An 18,017-nucleotide genomic window follows, 5' to 3' on the forward strand; every position below is an offset into this window, starting at 1 on the left:
GTTGGTTGGTTGATATACTGATTGACTGATAGTTCCAGTAGGTACCCAAAGCTGTGGTTTGAGGCTGAGACTGGTGCAGAGTTATTTGCAGGAAATAAGAACTGGCTGTTCTTTTGTTAGTTTCATTCTACTAACCAACATTAACAGCTTCCCCATTATGCCCAACTTGCTATTATCTGCTAGGAACAGAATGTACTGCCATTCTAGACATTGAAATCTGGCCTCTTTTGATGGTTCTAGTGGTTCATATTGCCTTTGAAAATTTTTAAATTGTTTTTAATCTCAAAGTTCTTTTTCCACAGCTTGCTGAACATTTTCCTTCTATATGTGTAAAAAAGAGGGGACACATTCTTACTCTTAGATATTCTTGTGTACACATGGGCCTGACAGGGATGTGATGAGGGTAGATGGAAAAAGCCAGGAAAGAACAGAAGTGGGCTTTGGATCACTGCATAAAATATTACGTTCAGGCCATCTCGAATCCTTTTTGGAACAAGGGTGAGTAAAGGAAACAAATAGGGAACATGCAATAGGTAATAATCAGCATTTATTGAGAGTTATTGGGACTCAGTTTCATATTCTGATACCATGATATGGTACTAAATGCTTTGTAGATTCTATTTTCCGTAATCTTCACAACAACTCTCCTTTACAGATAACGAAACTGAGACTGAAGAGAGATGGAGTGAACTTGACAAGAATAAATTGCCTTATTTACATACAGTGATTGAGTAACAGAACCAGGATTCAAACCAGACCTGTCTTACTTCAAAATATATACGTTATCCTCCATTTAGTTTGTGCAGCTCCTGACACCTGCATTGATTGAGCAAACTTGTAAAAATATAGTACACTGCCTTTCACATGAAATACACATCTCCTTGGAGATTTAAATTTAACTTGCCTTTATATTATTTTTATTTAAGTGCCTTTATATTATTTTTTAAATCTTTCTCTTTCCCCTCCTCATATCTGATATAATGTTTTTTTGTTTCTTATCACCTGCCTACTGATTATTAAAAAGAATTGTTTTAATTCTTCACTACATGGGGAGAAATGCCAGATATAGGTGAAGGGGAGGAAGGCAGAAAATCACACTGCCATGTGTGTACCTATGCAACAATCTTGCATGTTCTTCACATGTACCCCAAAACCTTAAAATGCAATTTAAAAAAAGAAAGAAAAAGGAACAAAAAAATTCATTTAATTTTTAAGGATTTTGATTTCTATTTTTTAATTGCCTTGATTTCAATTCTTACTTTTACCTCTCTTAATGTTTTATAGTTGGAAACCATGCCACAAAAATTGGAACCACTCCTAACTACCATGTCTCGAAGACATTTTTCTGTCTGTTCAGAGCTTCTCACGAGTTTGGGATCTTGCCTTTCTCTTACCCCTACCCCACTGGATCTACAAAAACAGTGACTTATAGACTCTTATATTACACAGGATTTGCTTGGCTGAAGATAAAATTTGTCTTTTATCCCATCACCAAGTTTATTTTTGGCAGAAATCTGATGTTAGACTATTAATAAGTCTTTCAGTCACTCTCGTAAGGTCATTATCACATACTACTGAGACTTTACTGTTTCTCAATGTCTTCACCTATAAAAGAAGGCCCCAAATATCTTCCATTTTCATTTATATAATACAATATGTACACCGCCCCCCACCACACACACCCCTACTTTGGTCCTTTCATAAAAGTGTTAGAGGATCATAATTTCTTACCAGAAACCACTGGGGTCAAAAGTGCTTCAGAATTCAGAATCTGAGTATACCATATACTCCCTAATACCACCTGCAGAGTCTATGGGATGACTCCATTATAAAATGCATTTTATCTTTGCAACAAAATGAGTAAATATTCCCTATAAATTGAATAACATATGTTAGTAGTCTTAAGTCAATGACATACTAACTTTAAAAGAAAACCATGATAAGTTACTAGAGCGTTTTTGTACCTTGGATTTGCAGATAAAGGAGTATGATTTTTACTAGTGGTGTGATTTTTATTATTTTAAATCACAATGCTTTATGTTGAAAACAATTACGTGTGATATAATAGTCTGCCTTACCTAAGTTGGCTTTCGGAATTGTCTTTATTATCCAGTTGAACCAAAGGGATTCGAGTAAATTTCTTATTGTCCTCTACTGGGATTTTATTTTCCATTCCCCGGTAATAATCTTGAAGGAGTCTCTTCGTATCTTGAAAACGGTTCAATTCTGCCTTTAATAGCAAATGTGAATGTTAATATACAAGAAAGGACAAGCTGATCTGTACATATTTCTGATAGAAGCTTCTGAAAGCGCTATTTTGAAAACATTTAGATTGAAAATAATTTTCTCGAAATTAAGAAGGAGCATTGGTTATAAGTATACATCTAAGATTTTCATTAAAATTAAAAATAATTAGTGACTTTGTATTCTCTGTATTTACTGAACATGATTCAACTTAACAGAACGACTTTTCTATGCCTCTTGACATTGTGACAAACAGTTACAGGATGTATGATGTTTGAAGTAGTGCATATTATTCATTATTTTAACATTAGGAATTCCTGTGTATTGAATTAGGAATTCAGTCAGCCAATACAGTAGCAAACTACAGTAGCAAAGTTCTTTGTCAAAGGTAGCATATTAGTTGATTTGGAAGGTACCAAAAATACTATATGTACAAATACAAAATACAAATACACACACACACAAAACACTAGGTTCAATCAGCTCACTAGAGCAATTGAACTGAGATATGGAGAAACAACAAAGGGTAACATAAAGTTAAAGTTTTTTTTTTTTTTTTTTTTTTTTTTTTTTTTTTTTTTGACAGAGCCTTACTCTATTGCTCAGGCTGGAATGCAGTGGTGTGGTCTCAGCTCACTGCAACCTCCACCTCCTGGTTCAAGTGATTCTCCTGCCTCAGCCTGCTGAGTAGCTGGGATTATAGGCACCAGCCACCATGCCTGCCTAATTTTTGTGTATTTAGTAGAGACAGAGTTTCACCATGTTGTCGAGGCTGGTTTCGAACTCCTGATCTCAGGTGATCTGCCCGCCTTGGCCTCCCAAAGTGCTGGGATTACAGAGGTGAGCTGCCCCTCCTGGCAACATAAAGTTTTAATGAATAGTTCTCTTTCCACAATTTTTTTTTCTTATTCAATATGTGGAGAAGAGAGAGAATTCAGTTCCTCTAGTGCTCACAGCTAAACACTTCTGTTTGCATTGCCAGTAAGTACCTTGTGAAAAATGGAGCAACCCAGAGGAGCTGGTGGTAAGGTGAGCATCAGTCATTCCCTTGTTGTGACTTCCTGTCAGCACATGTCATTTTCTTTTGTGGTATGCATATGCTGAAGTGTGTACATGGTGAGACTGCGCACAGTTCCAAAAGCACAAATGTAGAATGTGATTTTTTTCAACCTCGTCTCCCATTGGGTTTATGACAATATGGTGCATATCTGTGATTCTCTTTGTTAGTGTAAACATGACCTCCAGACTTTGCTTTAGCCAGCTGGACTACTTAAATCAGTACCCGAGGGCCTAAATATTGAAGCTTCTTATACAGATGTGTTCCATGATATCTAGTTAATTACAGAAAGCATCTTTTTAAAAAGAAAAACAAAATTGACCTAATTTTCAAAGCCTTATGTAACCAAACTCAAAGATATTTACAAAAGGATCCCTACATTTATCAAACAATTATGTAGCCACTTATTTCATAAAACATCAAGAAATATTCTCTTACTGCCACGTTCACGGTTTAAAACAAACAAATGTCTGTGTTTTTTTTTGTTGTAGTCTATACTAAAAGACAAGAACAGTTTCAATAAGTCTGTGTTTGATATAGAAAAGGGTAAGCCAAATTGCTTCAGAAAAGCTGTTTTCTGTACTATTCAACTTTTCTAGCTAAATGACTGAAACAGGAAGAAATTAATTTGGTGAACTTGAATCTAAGTAGTTAAAAAATAAAAGTACTATTTATGTCTTGCTTCACATTATAGAACAATTTTTTCTCTTTTCTCTTTTCCTTCTTCTTCTTTTTTTTTTTTTTGAGATGGAGTCTCACTCTGTAACCCAGGCTGGAGTGCAGTGGTGTGATCTTGGCTCACTGCAACTTCTGCCTCCTGGGTACTGGTTCAAGCAATTCTCCTACCTCAGCCTACCAAGTAGCTGGGATTACAGGAATGAGCTACCATGCACAACTAATATATATATATTTTTTCAGTAGAAATGAGGTTTCATCATGTTGGCCAGTATGATCTTGAACTCTTGACCTTGTGATCTGCCTGCCTTGGCCTCTCAAAGTGCTGGGATTACAGGTGTGAGCCACCTTGCCCAACTATAGAACATTTTTAATGGTATCCTTGGATTTTAAACGTAAATAAATATTTAAGTAGTTTTTTAAACTAGCATTTTGGAATGACCAGAAAAACTAAACTTTTTCTCATTCCTTGCAAAGCTACCAAATTAAGTTTTAAAATATTCATGTATGAACACATTCTACAATTTGACAAAAAGTGTTTGCATCTGTCATGTTTAGGTTTGGGAAAACAGAGGAGAAAAATGAGTATTGTAAATTATACTTATGAGAACTTGCACAATGCCACATTTATGGTAAATAGAATCAAGTATAAACCCAATTTGTACAAACTGAATATTGACAAATAACTTTGGAGAATTTTATATAAGTTTGTTGAGGTTATACAAATTATTAGTCATTAAAGCATAGTATTGTATTATTTGGTAAATAAATTTGGAAATTAGGAAATTATTTCTTCCTTAACTTAGAGAACTAAACTAATAATTATTAGGTTTAGTAAAGCTTATTTTATACAATTGGTATTTGGGACAGTGCTGTCATCTGTGCCTTAGGCTTACCACATTATAGTGATTATCTTATAAAAATATTAATTTATTTTTAGCTGGAATAATTTAATTAACTAAATCTGAATAAGATGCCATACTATATCCAAGATTTTCATAAAGGCAGAATTAATCAAAATTCCTCTCACATTTATGATAACTAGTAAACAATATTTCATTGTGACAGAATCTTAGATTTAAAAGGAATTTCAGAAATCATCTAGGACAGCATTTCGTAAAACACATTTTGTAGAAAACCTGTCCTATAGAGAGTTAATGAGTACCTTGTTGGAGAAGAAACAAATAACTTTTCAAGGTCAAATAGTGTAGAAATAATGGGTTAACATAGAAAAAGGATCTTCTTACTTGGGAGTCTCACACGGGAATGTTCCCCCGGCACGTCTCTTACTGAAGGGCATTTTGATGTCTAAATATGTTGATACACTTATCAATCCTCCAAAGAGAGGGAAGAAGGATAGAGTGTGTAGCACTTCTCAAAGTCATTTGATCAGAGAGTCTGAGTCGTTTTGTGAAACATCTTGGACTAATGTCTATGGAGCCCACTTTGGGAAACATTTATTTTAGCTGTTACCCAATACCATAGATTCTTGAAGACTTTCTCTAGCATACTTTCCACCAGTCCTCCAAAACCTGTGCAAACTTCTGCTTTTGAGCCTCCTGGACAAAAAGCTCATTGCCTCAAAAGTTTGTTACTTGATGGCCTGTTCATTAGGCTCATTCTGTAAATACTGAATTGAAACCTCCTCTTTTGTAATTTCCACCCTTGGTTTTTATAGGATCCTATTGATCAGTGCAAAATAAGGCTCTCTCCTCTGTTCTATGTGGCAAACTTACAACTATTTGAACAATGAAGCAGTGGTTAGAAATAAGTAGACACTCCCTTCTCCATGGGGGTTAAGTTTCAAGACCCCCAGTGGATGCATGAAACTTTGGATAGTCCCAAACATTATATGCCCTATGATTTTTTCATCTGATAACTAAATTGGCTACTAAGTAACTAACAGATGGGCAGGAGCATCTACAGCATGGATACACTAGACTAGACACAGGGATGATTCACCTTCTGAGCCAGACAGATTGAAACAGTGTGAGACTTCATTACACTACTCAGAATGGAGCATAATTTAAAACATGAATTATTGATTTGTGGGAATTTCCATGTAATATTTTAAGACTGTGGGTAACAAACTATGGAAAACAAACCAAGGAGAAGGGGGAGCTACTGTATTGGCTTTGAAGTAGATGGACAAATTGTTTCACTTGTGTTTGTCTCAATTTCCTCATTTGCAAAATGAAGATAATAGAACTTACAGCAGGTTGGGTGCAGTGACTCACACCTGTATTCCCAGCACTTTGGGAGGCCAAGGCAGGTGTATCACTTGAGGTCAGGAGTTCTAGACCAGCCTGACCAACATGGCAAAACCTTGTCTTTGTTAAAAATACAAAAATTAGCCAGGTATGGTGGTGGGTACTTGTAATTCCAGCTATTTGGGAGGCTGAGCCAGGAGAATTGCTTGAACCTGGGAGGTGGAGGTTGCAGTGAGCTGAGATGGTGCCATCGTGCTCCAGCCTGGGTGACAAGTGTGAAAGCTTGTTGTGAAGTTTTAATGTATTCTACATGAACATCTTTAGAATGGTGCCTGGCATGTACATAGTAAGAACTTAATAAATGTTAGCTTTTATTTGCTGATTTTTCCTCTTTATTCCTTGTTGATCTTAGATGTTGGTTCAGTTTCTCAAGATAAAAAGTCCTATATCTAGGGATTGTTGAAATAAGAGTCATATACCATTTCCAAAGGAGGTATGTATTGCTCTGAATCAAGAATGATTCACAAAAATTATCCATTCTCTATGCCTTCATCATTGGTTTTCAGCTATTTCTACCATAAGCTTTTGATACAACTGTTTGTAATATTTGATTTTTGCTTGCCGAAACCAATGTCGTAGGGACGCTATTCAGACTGGTCTAGGCTGCTTAGGCATCTCACTTCAATCTTTGCATATAACCCATGTCATGTGAATCTGTCCTCTTGGTCATGGCCTGGCTTTGTCCTCTGCTTTAGACAACATCTTTCTAACTCCATCTTCTCATTCCCATCCAGTTTCCTAACATGGCTGCATAAGGTCTTCACTGTCCTGGTATCCTCACTTCTTGAAACCTCCCACCTGAGGGGCTGCTGTTGCCTCTCAGGTTTCTGCTGATATTTCAGACCTTCTGTGGTCTGGCCTATGTCTGAACCATGAATGCTCCCTTTGAAATCTGCAAGTACTGGCATGTATTGGTCCTTTGATGAAAAAATATTTACTGAAACCTATTATCCACTAGCTGTAGGGACTGCCAGATAAGTATTCTCATTTCCTACAGTATCTCTTTAAGTTAATCAACTGAAGACTAGAAATGTGCACTTTTCCATTTTCTATTCTCACGTCTATTATTGTAGGAAAAAATACTCATGTACACACAGCTTGAACGAAAACAGCTTTAATATTCCCTTCAGCTTGACTCAAGTTAGACAAGCTGCTTCATGACTCTAGGACTTGACCTTCTTTTTGTTAGAGCATTTGCTTTAAGAAAATTTGAAATTGTAAATCCTTTCACTGTTCCTTTGAGATGTCAATCTTTTCAAAAGCCTCCTACCAGTTGTACAACCCAGGAAAGAATGTCTTTCTCAAGGACCTAAAAACCATCTCTTTGTAATCATTCAGAAGGACAGTGCCTCTGTCTCCCAGTTCCCCTGTGACAGTAGGAGCCTAACTTCACTAGGTGCATTGCTCAAAGTCCTAAAACTACCTCCCATGACGAAGACAGTAGAAAGCTGACTTTTCCTTCCGGTAGTATCAATTGGCAAACACATTTGGCCTATGATCCATACCCTGTAGCCTACCCCAGTTCTTAAAAACTCTCTAGCCCTTTGTCTTGGTAGAGCTGGGTTTGTACATTCTCCCCTATTGCTGGCAATAGTAGCAGAATAAAATCAGCACCTGTCTTCCAATCTTGCCTTGTGCAATTTTTAAAAACTTAATATGCTGCAAATATAAGTTATTTGGGTTGCACTCACTATGGTCTGTTTTCTAGTCCAGTATTGGAAAAATTTTTATTTTCAGGAATCAGGTGTCTCCCTGGTCAGATCTTACCTATGTTTGTTGTGGCTGGGCTGCTTTCCTGGGCTTTCTTTGACCACTTAAGGGTCTGCTTTGAGAGTTTGGTGGGGTAAAGAACTCAATTCTAGACACTATTTCTACTGTGGCTTTCTACATATCTAGGCCACCTGAAGCAAAGCTGGTGGGTAGTTGTTTGGGATGTTTCCAGTCTGTGTGCATATTTGGCCTAGACCAAAATGTGTTATTTCAGCTAGCTTTCTTGGTGAGTTGGAGCTCATACTAGGCATAGCGCTATGACCAAACTGAGCACTGAACAGACCTCTCATATTCCCAAGAAAGTGTCATATGAGGGACTGAGGGATGAGGCTGTGAAGGGAAGCACCTGCGTCATTGTGACCAGCTGTTCTTACCTGCATCAAGGAAAAGAAATGGTTCACTGTTATTCCAAGAGTGTCCTGTAACCAGCTCTGGTTAATGACGTCAAGCCGCTCCTGCTCTGCCTCTTCCTTCCGGGCGTCACAAATGTCCCACAGGCGGTCTCGCAGATCCTGAACAGAAAACAGGCATCGTGGCTATGCATTAGATCACTGCTTAAATCACCTAGGTGCAATAAAACTGAAATCTTTTTCTCTCTTAAAAATGTGTCTAAAGAAATTTTACACAGAATGCACTCCTGTATTGTATGTGCTCATTCAACCAATATTCATTTTGCCTCTATTCTGTCACTCCCTCCCATTTAAAGAGCACCTCACCACATTATATGTCTATGTCTACCACAGATCCACTATGTTTGACTTTATTCATGAATGGCTATATTTTATGTGTTTTAATCCTTCCCCAAAAATGTGTTGAGAAAGTCCTTTCAGTGAATTTTTTTGGTGAAATGGCATATTGTTGGTGGAAAACAATACACAGCTGAATTTAAACCAGGGGCATAAACTTGTGAATTAATACTACAGATGGGACATATTGTTCACCAAAAAATGTTATCTGAGCTTAATGGGGTGATCCAAAAGTAATAGCAGTACTTTATCGGTATCTCTTTGTATTAAAGAGATACTAGTAAAGAGATTGCCCTTGCTGGCTATTGGGCAATAATAAAGATAATAAATACAAATATAATAATTTATAACATACTATTTATATATGTACACATAATAATGAACTATATTCATGCATTTATATTATGATTTTGAATATAACATAATAAATTATGTATATATTTAATAATTTATGTATAATAAAAATAACTGGTCATCATGTAGAGTCCTTTCTGTGTTTATCTATGTGTCAGAACATAAGTCAGTATGCTTGTGTTGACTCATTGAATACATCACAAAAACCTTAGCTAGGTACTATTATTATCTTCATTTTGCAGATGAGGAAACTGAGTCACAGAAAAGTTACTTTCTAAGGTCACACAAAGAGTAAGTGGTGGAGCCAGAATATAAACCTGTGGTCTTGAATAATATGTACTACTATATTAGGCTTCAGTTACTTTATCTGTAAAATGGGCATCATACTACTTACCTTTTGGATATGTTATGTAGAAAAAATTACCTGGTACATATAAAGCACATGCAATAATTCCCCCAATTAATAAAAATAATAATTATAATCTTATTCATAGCAATGAAATATTTATTATTTAATAAAATATCCCATCAATGAAACGTATACAGTTCAATAAAAATTGACAGTTTTTGCAATAAAAACAATTCATTGAGTCCAGGAGTGGTGGCTCATGCCTGTAATCCCAACACTTTGGGATTCTGAGGCAGGAGGGTCATTTGAGATCAGGAGTTCAAGACCAGCCTGGTCAAAATGGCAAAACCACCATCTCTACAAAAAAATTAAAAAATAAAAACTTAGCCAGGCATAGTGGCACATGTCTGTAGTCCTGGCTACTCAGGAGGCTGAGATGGGAAGATTCTTGAGCCCAAGGGTTTAAGGCTGCAATGAGCCATGATCATATCATACCAGCCTGGGTGACAGAGTGAGATCCTTCCTCAAAAAAACTTAATAATAATTCACTGAGTGCGATGGCTCACACCTGTAATCCCAGCACTTTGGGAGGCCAAGGCAGGTGAATCACCTGAGATTGGGAGTAGAGACCAGCCTGATCAACATGGAGAAATCCTGTCTCTACTAAAAATACAAAAAATTAGCTGGGCATGTAGGCGCATGCCTATAATCCCAGCTACTTGGGATGCTGAGACAGGAGAATCGCTTGAACCTGAGAGGTGGAGGTTGTGGTGAGCCGAGATCCTGCACTGCACTCCAGCCTGGGCAACAAGAGTGAAAGTCCATCTCAAAAAATAATAATTCACTGAACATTTATTATGTGTTGAGAATCATGTTAAATGCATTACATGAGGGCTCCCCAACCCCTGGGCTGTGAGCTGGTACCTGTTGATGGCTTGTTAGGAACTGGGCCACACAGCAGGTGAGTGGTGGGCAAGTGAGCATTACCCCTTGAGCTCCACCTCTTATCAGATCAGCAGCGACATTAGATTCTCATAGGAGCCTGAATCCTACTGTAAACTATGAATATGAGAGATGTAGATTGTGTGTTCCTTATGAGAATCTAATACCTCATGATGAGATGGAACAGTTTCATCTCAAAACCATCCCCCTCACCAATATCTGTGGAAAAACTGTCTTCCACGAAACTGGTCCCTGGTGCCAAAAAGGTTGGGGACTACTGCATTTCATTGATTGCCTCCTAATCCCCACAGTAAGTAGGTTTCTGATAAGACCATTGAGACACAGACAGGTTAAGTTCCTTGCCTATAGTTTCCGTGTGGTAGAGTCAGAAATTTGAAGGCAAGCAATTTGATGCCAACAGTGAATTTCATTTCTGTGACCCTTCGTGTTTATGGAATACTTTGTTTTTGAACTCTTATCTTTGCATTTTGGTTTGTTACCTTGTAGAGGCTGCACATGAAATGAAAATATCACAAGCCATTTTTATTGCAATATGCTCAGTATCAGAACAATACACTATTATTTTAGAGCTGATCTTGATATCTTCATGGGGTTTCCACAAATGCTCTGTCAGGCATTCAATAAGTACTAACTTGTGCTTATCAAATATTTATATATTTTTAATTAATTAATTTTTTAAAATTTTTTCATAAATTATTGGAGTTCAGGTGGTATTTGGTTACATGAATAAGTTCTTTAGCGGTGATTTGTAAGATTTTTGGTGTACCCATCACCCAAGCAGTACACACTGCAACACATTTGCAGTCTGTTATCACTCGCCCCCTTCCCACTCTTCCTCCCAAGTCCCCAAAGTCCATTGTATCATTCTCATGCCTTTGCATCCTCATAGCTTGGTTCCCACATATCAGTGAAAACATACAATGTTTAATTTTCCATTCCTGAGTTACTTCACTTAGAATAATAGTCTCCAATCTCATCCAGCTCACTGCAAATACTATGAATTCATTCCTTTTTATGGCTGAGTAGTATTCCATCATATCTATCTATCTATCTATATATACATATAGCTATATATACACACACATATATATAGATATATATCTATATGTGTATATCTATAGATATTATGGAATAAACATATGTTATATGTATACCACATATATATGTACCACATATATGTATGTGTGTGTATGTGTGTATATATACATATACATATGTATATATACACCATAGTTTCTTTATCCACTCATTGATTGATGAGTGTTTGGGTTGGTTCCATGATTTTGCAATTGTGAATTGTGCTGCTGTAAACATATATGTGCAAGTTATCTTTTTCAGATAATGACTACTTTTCCTCTGGGTAGATACTCAATAGTAGGATTGCAGGATCTAATGGTATTTCTACTTTTAGTTCTTTAAGGAATCTCCACACTGTTTTCCATAGTGTCTGTACTAGTTTACATTCCCATCAGCAGCATAGAAGTGTGCCCTGATCACCACATCCTCACCAACATCTACTATTTTCTGATTTTTTGATTATGGCCATTCTTGCAGGAGTAAGGTGATATCACATTGTGGTTTTGATTTGAATTTCCCTGATCATTAGAGATGTTGAGCATTTTTTCATATGTTTGTTGCCCATTTGTGTATCTTCTTTTGAGAATTGTCTGTTCATATCCTTAGCCCACTTTTTGATCAGATTTTTTTTCTTGCTGATTTGTTTGAGTTCATTGTAGCTTCTGGATATTAGTCTTTTGTCAGATGTACAGACTGCGAAAATTTTCTCTCACTCTGTGGGTTGTGTTTACTCTGCTGATTGTCCATTTGCCATGCAAAAGCTCTTTGGTTTAATTAGGTCTCAGCTATTTATCTTTGTTTTTATTGCATTTGCTTTTGGGTTCTTGGTCATAAAATCTTTGCCTAAGCCAATGTCTAGAAGGGTTCTTCCAATGTTATCTTGTAGAATTTTTATAGTTTCAGGTATTAGGTTTAAATCTTTAATCCATCTTGAGTTGGTTTTTGTGTAAGGTGAGAGATGAAGATCCAGTTTCATTCTCCTATATGTGGCTAGCCAATTATGCCAACACCATTTGTTGAATAGGATGTTCTTTCCCCACTTTATCTTTCTGTTTGCTTTGTCAAAGATCACTTGGCTGTAAGTATTTGGGTTGATTTCTGGGTTCTCTATTCTGTTTCATTGGTCTATGTGCCTAGTTTTATATCAGTATCATGCTGTTTTGGTGACTATGGCCTTATAGTATAGTTTGAAATCTGGTAGTGTGATCCTTTCAGATTTGTTATTTTTCCTTAGTCTTGCTTTGGCTATGCAGGCTCTTTTTTGGTTCCATATGAATTTTAGAATTGTTTTTTCTAATTCTGTTAAGAATGTTGGTGGTATTTTGATGGGGATTGCATTGAATTTGTAGATGGCTTTTGGCAGTATGATCATTTTCACAATCTTGATTCTACTCATCCATGAACATGGGATGTGTTTCATTTGTTTGTGTCATCTGTGATTTCTTTCAGCAGTGTTTTGCAGTTTTCCTTGTAAAGGTCTTTTGACTCCTTGGTTAGGTATATTCCTAAGTATTTCTTTTCTTTTCTTTTTTCTTTTTCTTTTTTTTTTTGTGGGCATTGTAAAAGGGGTTGAGTTATTGATTTGAATATCTGCTTGGTTGCTGTTGATGTACAGAAGAGCTACTCATTTGTGTACATTGATCTTGTATCCGAAAACTTTGCTGAATTCTTTTATCAGTTCTAGGAGCTTTCTGGAGGAGTCTTAAGGTTTTCAATATAAACAATCATATTGTCAGCAAACAGGAACAGTTTGACTTCCTCTTTACTGATTTCAGTGCCCTTTATTTCTTTCTCTTGTCTGATTGCTCTAGCTAGGACTTCCAGTACTATGTTGAAGAGGAGTGGTGAAAGTGGGTATGCTTGTCTTGTTCCAGTTTTCAGAGGGAATGCTTCAACTTTTCCTCATTCAGTATTATGTTGGCTGTGGGTTTGTCATAGATGGCTTTTATTACATTGAAGTACATCCCTTGTATGCCAATTTTTGCTGAGAGGTTTAATCGTAAAGGCATGTTTGATTTCGTTGAATGTTTTTTCTGCATCTATTGAGATGCTCATGCAATTTCTGTTTTTAATTCTGTTTATATGGTGTATCACATTTATTGACTTGCATATGTTAAACCATCCCTGCATCCCTGGTATAAAACACACTTGATGATGGTGGATTGTCTTTTTGACATGTTGTTGGATTTGGTTAGCTAGTATTTTGTTAAGGATTTTAGCATGTATATTCATCAAGAATATCCATCTGTAATTTTCTTTTTTGGTTATGTCCTTTCCTGCTTTTGGTATTAGGGTGATGCTAGCTTCATAGAATAAGTTAGAGAGGGTTTCTTCTTTCTCTATCTTGTGGAGTAGTGTCAAAATGATTGATACCAATTCTTCTTTGAATGTCTGGTAGAATTCTGTTGTGAATTCATCTGGTCCTGGACTTTTTTTGTTGGTAATTTTAAAATTATCATTTCAATCTTGCTGCTTGCTATTGGTTAGTTCAGGGTATCTAATTCTTCTTTATTTAAGCTAGGAAATTTGTATTTTCCCTGGAATTTATCCATCTCTTCTAGTTTGTCTAGTTTATGTGTGTAAAGGTGTTCATAGTAGCCTTGAATGATCTTTTGTATTTCAGTGATGTCAGTTGTAATATCTCCTGTTTCATTTCTTAGTGAGATTATCTGGATTTTCTCTCTTCTCTTTTTGGTTAATCTTGCTAATGGTCTATCAATTTTATTTATTTTTTCAAAGAACCAGCTTTTTATTTTATTTGCCTTTTAAATTTTTTTGTTGTTCCAATTTCATTTCATTCTGCTCTGATCTTGTTTATTTCCTTTCTTCCGCTGGGTTTGGGTTTGGTTTGTTCTTGTTTTTCTAGTTCCTTGAGGTGTGACCTTAGAATATCAGTTTGTGCTCTTTTGATCTTTTTTATGTAGGCATTTAGGGCTATGAACTTTCCTCTTAGCATCGCCTTTGCTGTATCCCAGAGGTTTTGGTAGGTTGTGTCATTGTCATTCAGTTTGAAGGATTTTTAAACTTCCATCTTGATTTTGTTTTTGATCCAATGCTCTTTCAGGAGCAGGTTATTTAATTTCCATGTATTTGCATAGTTTTGAAGGTTCCTTTTTCAGTTTTATTCCACTGTGGTCTAAGAGAGTGCTTGATACTTCCAATTTTCTTAAATTTATTGAGGCTCATTTTATGACCTATCATATGGTCTATCTTGGGGAAAATTCCATGTGCTGTTGAACAGAATGTGTATTCTGTGGTTGTTGGATGAAATGTTCTGTATATATCAATTAAGTCAGTTTGTTCCAAGGTATAGTTTAAATACATTGTTTCTTTGTTGACTTTATATCTTGATGACCTGTCTAGTGCTGTCAATGGAATATTGATGCTGTGTATCTCATTTATTAGGTCTCTTAGTGATTGTTTTATCAATCTGGGAGCCCCAATGATAGGTGCATATATGTTTAAGATTGTGATATTTTCCTGTTGGACAAGGTCTTTTACCATTATATAATGCCCCTTTTTGTTTCTTTTAACTGCTGTTGCTTTGAATTTTGTTTTGTCTGATATAAGAATAGCTACCCCTGCTCACTTTTGGTGTCCATTTGCATGAAATGCCTTTTTCCACCCCTTTACTTTAAGTTTTTGTGAATCGTTATGTGTTAGGTGAGTCTCTTGAATGCAGGAGATAGTTGGTTAGTGAGTTCTTACCCATTCTGCAGTTTTGTATCTTTTATATGGAGCATTTAGGCCATTTACATTAAATGTTGATACTGAAATGTGAGGTGCCCTTGCATTCATCACACTCTTTGTTGCCTGTGTACTTTTGTGTTTTTTGGGGTTTGTTCTGGCTTTTTAACTTGTATTTTGGCTTTTAAACTTAAAGTAAAGGGGTGGAAAAAGGTATTTCATGGAAATGGACACCAAAAGTTTTATACGCCCTGTGTGATTTATGCATTAAAGAGGTTCTGTTTTAATGTGTTTCCAGGATTTGTTTCAAGATTTTTAGCTCCTTTTAGCAGTTCTTGTAGTGGTGGGTTGGTAATGGCAAATTCTCTCAGCATTTGTTTGTCTGAAAAAGACTGTATCTTTCCTTCATATCTGATGCTTTTTGCTGGATACAAAATTCTTGGCTGATAATTATTTTGTTTGAGGAGGCTGAAGATAGGGCCCCAATCCCTTCTAGTTTGTAGAGTTTCTGCTGAGAAATCTGCTTTTAATTTGACAGGTTTTCCTTTATAGGTTACCTGGTGCTTCTGTCTCACAGCTCAAAAGATACTTTCCTTCATCTTAACTTTGGATAACCTGATGATAATGAATTTTCTGAATTTTTTATTGTTTTTTCTTTAAGCTGTCTATTTTCTTGAATATTTTTCCCTTCACTTCTTTTATCTTTTTTTTTTTTTTTTTTTTTTTTTTTTAATTTCCCTGCATTGGGGCTTTGCATTTCTCTGGTACCTCCCTGATTAGCTTAATAACTAACCTCCTGAATTCTTCTTCAGGTAAATTAGGGATTGCTTGATTTGGATCCATTGCTGGTGAACCAGTGTGATTTTTGGGGGGTGTTAAAGAGCCTTGTTTTATCATATTACCAGTGTTGTTTTTCTGGTTCCTTCTCACTTGGATAGGCTGTGTCAGAGGGAAGGTCTAGGCCTGAAGGCTGTTGTTCAGATTCTTTTGTCACACTGGGTATTCACTTGATGTAATATTCTCCCACTTTTCCTATGAATGTGGCTTCCTGTGAGCCAAACTGCAATGATTGTTGTTTCTCTTCTGGATCTAGTCACCCAGCAAGTCTACCTGGCTGCAGACCGGTACTGGGGGTTGTCTGCACAGAGTCCTGTGATGTAAATTGTCTATGGGTCTCCCAGCCATGGACACCAGTGCCTATTCCAGTGGCAGGGGAGTGCACTGGACTCCCTGAGGGTTCTTTGCTTTGGTGATTTAATGATCTATTTTTGTGCTGGTTGGCCTCCTGTCTGGAAGTGACCCTTTCCAGGGAGCATCAACTGTAGCAGTATGGAGAGAGACCAGCAGTGTGTGGGGTCCTAGAACACTCAAGATTATATGCCCTTTATCTTCCTCTACCAGGATGGGTAGGGAAGAACCATCAGGTGGGGGCCGGGCTAGGTGTGTTTGAGCTCAGACTCTCCTTGGGTGGGTTTGCTGCAATTGCTATGGGAGATAGGGGTGAGATTCCCAGGTCACTGGAGTTATGTATCTATCTAGGAGGAGTGATGCAGGTTGTCAGGGAAGTGGGGGAAAGCCAGCAGTCACATCCTCATGCAGCTCCCATGCAAACTGAAGGGTTGATCTCACCCTGCTGGGCCTCTGCCAACAACCCCAAGTCTGTTTCCAGGCAGTGGGCAAGATGGGCTTGAGAACTTCTTCCGGGCTACCTGCTTCTCAGCTGTGAAAGAAAAGGACTTGGTTCTTCCCCTATTTGTGGAGTCTGCACACTGGATTTGCACCGTCCCCCTAGTTCTGGCCAGGAGGCTTCTTGCTCAGTTCAAACTCTTACAAAGTCTAGCTAGAGATTTTCTTCTCCCTGTGGAGTTTTACCCACTGCTTCTCTAGCCACCCTCCTGATGGATCCCTGTGATGCCAGGTAGGAATGGGCTACTTGGGAACCCAGCGAGCTCCCAGAGCCTTTCTGCTGCTTCCTCTACCCCCTGTATTTCACTCAGATCTCTAATTGACTGAGCTCCAGGTAAAGTCAGAAACTTCTTCTGCAAACAGACTTTCAGTTTCTCCAGTGGGGGTGTGTGTTCGAGAGAGGAGGGACTCCCGTTTCCTCTTCTGCTGTTGGGGCACTCATAGTATTTGGGGTGTCTACCGGGTCCTGCAGGAGGTCTGTGGGTCCTCGTGGGATTGCTAGTTTGTTCTTGCAGTCAATCTTGAGCTAAAATTCACAGTGCGAGCCTCCACATACTGCTCTGTCCAGAGCTGCAATCTAGTCCTGCCTCCCGAATGCCATGATGGTCCAGTCTGTCTTTCTCTCTCTCTTTTTTTTTTTTGACAGAGTCTTACTCTGTTGCCCTGGATGGAGTCCAGTGGTGTGATCTTGGCTCACTGTAGCCTCCACCTCCTGAGTCCATGGAATTCTCCTCTTTATATATATTTTTTAAAGAAAAGAGAGGACACAGCAGAGGAAAAAGCACAAAAGCGGAGCTCTGGAGACCTTGACTCTAGTTCTATCTCCCATAGACTCATTGTGAAACCTTTGCAAGTAACATCATGTTTGTGGTTCAGTTTTATAGTGGACAAAATGAGAACAATGCAATAGCAGCACCTCTCCATTAACTTCATAGGATTGGAATGAAATAATTGAAGAACAAGGAATATTACCTGGGATAAAAAGGAATTCAAACAATGAATTTTTCTTATGAACTTGTCCAGAGATATTGCTGGTTATCACACTTTATTTAGCAAGAATTAGGGAATTACTAAATATTCCTGAATAAATCAGAGATGTATTTAAGAAAGAGTCATGACTATCAATTGAGATGATCATG

At 37.4% G+C, this 18,017-nt stretch overlaps 1 protein-coding gene across 1 annotated transcript in view; it reads right to left on the reverse strand.

Annotated features, from left to right (window-relative positions):
- Window positions 1–18,017, reverse strand: part of LOC101044492 (sperm flagellar protein 2) — a 205,616-nt gene that overhangs the window by 54,505 nt on the left and 133,094 nt on the right. The window contains exons 24-25 of the mRNA XM_003925929.4: window positions 8,391–8,528; window positions 2,079–2,230 (exon numbers count right to left, since the gene is read on the reverse strand). Of these exons, the coding sequence (XP_003925978.2) occupies window positions 2,079–2,230; window positions 8,391–8,528 (290 nt within the window). The remainder of the gene's footprint in view (window positions 1–2,078; window positions 2,231–8,390; window positions 8,529–18,017) is intronic.

Source organism: Saimiri boliviensis, chromosome 1 (genome assembly GCF_048565385.1).
Source record: "Saimiri boliviensis isolate mSaiBol1 chromosome 1, mSaiBol1.pri, whole genome shotgun sequence".
Lineage (NCBI taxonomy): Eukaryota > Metazoa > Chordata > Mammalia > Primates > Cebidae > Saimiri > Saimiri boliviensis.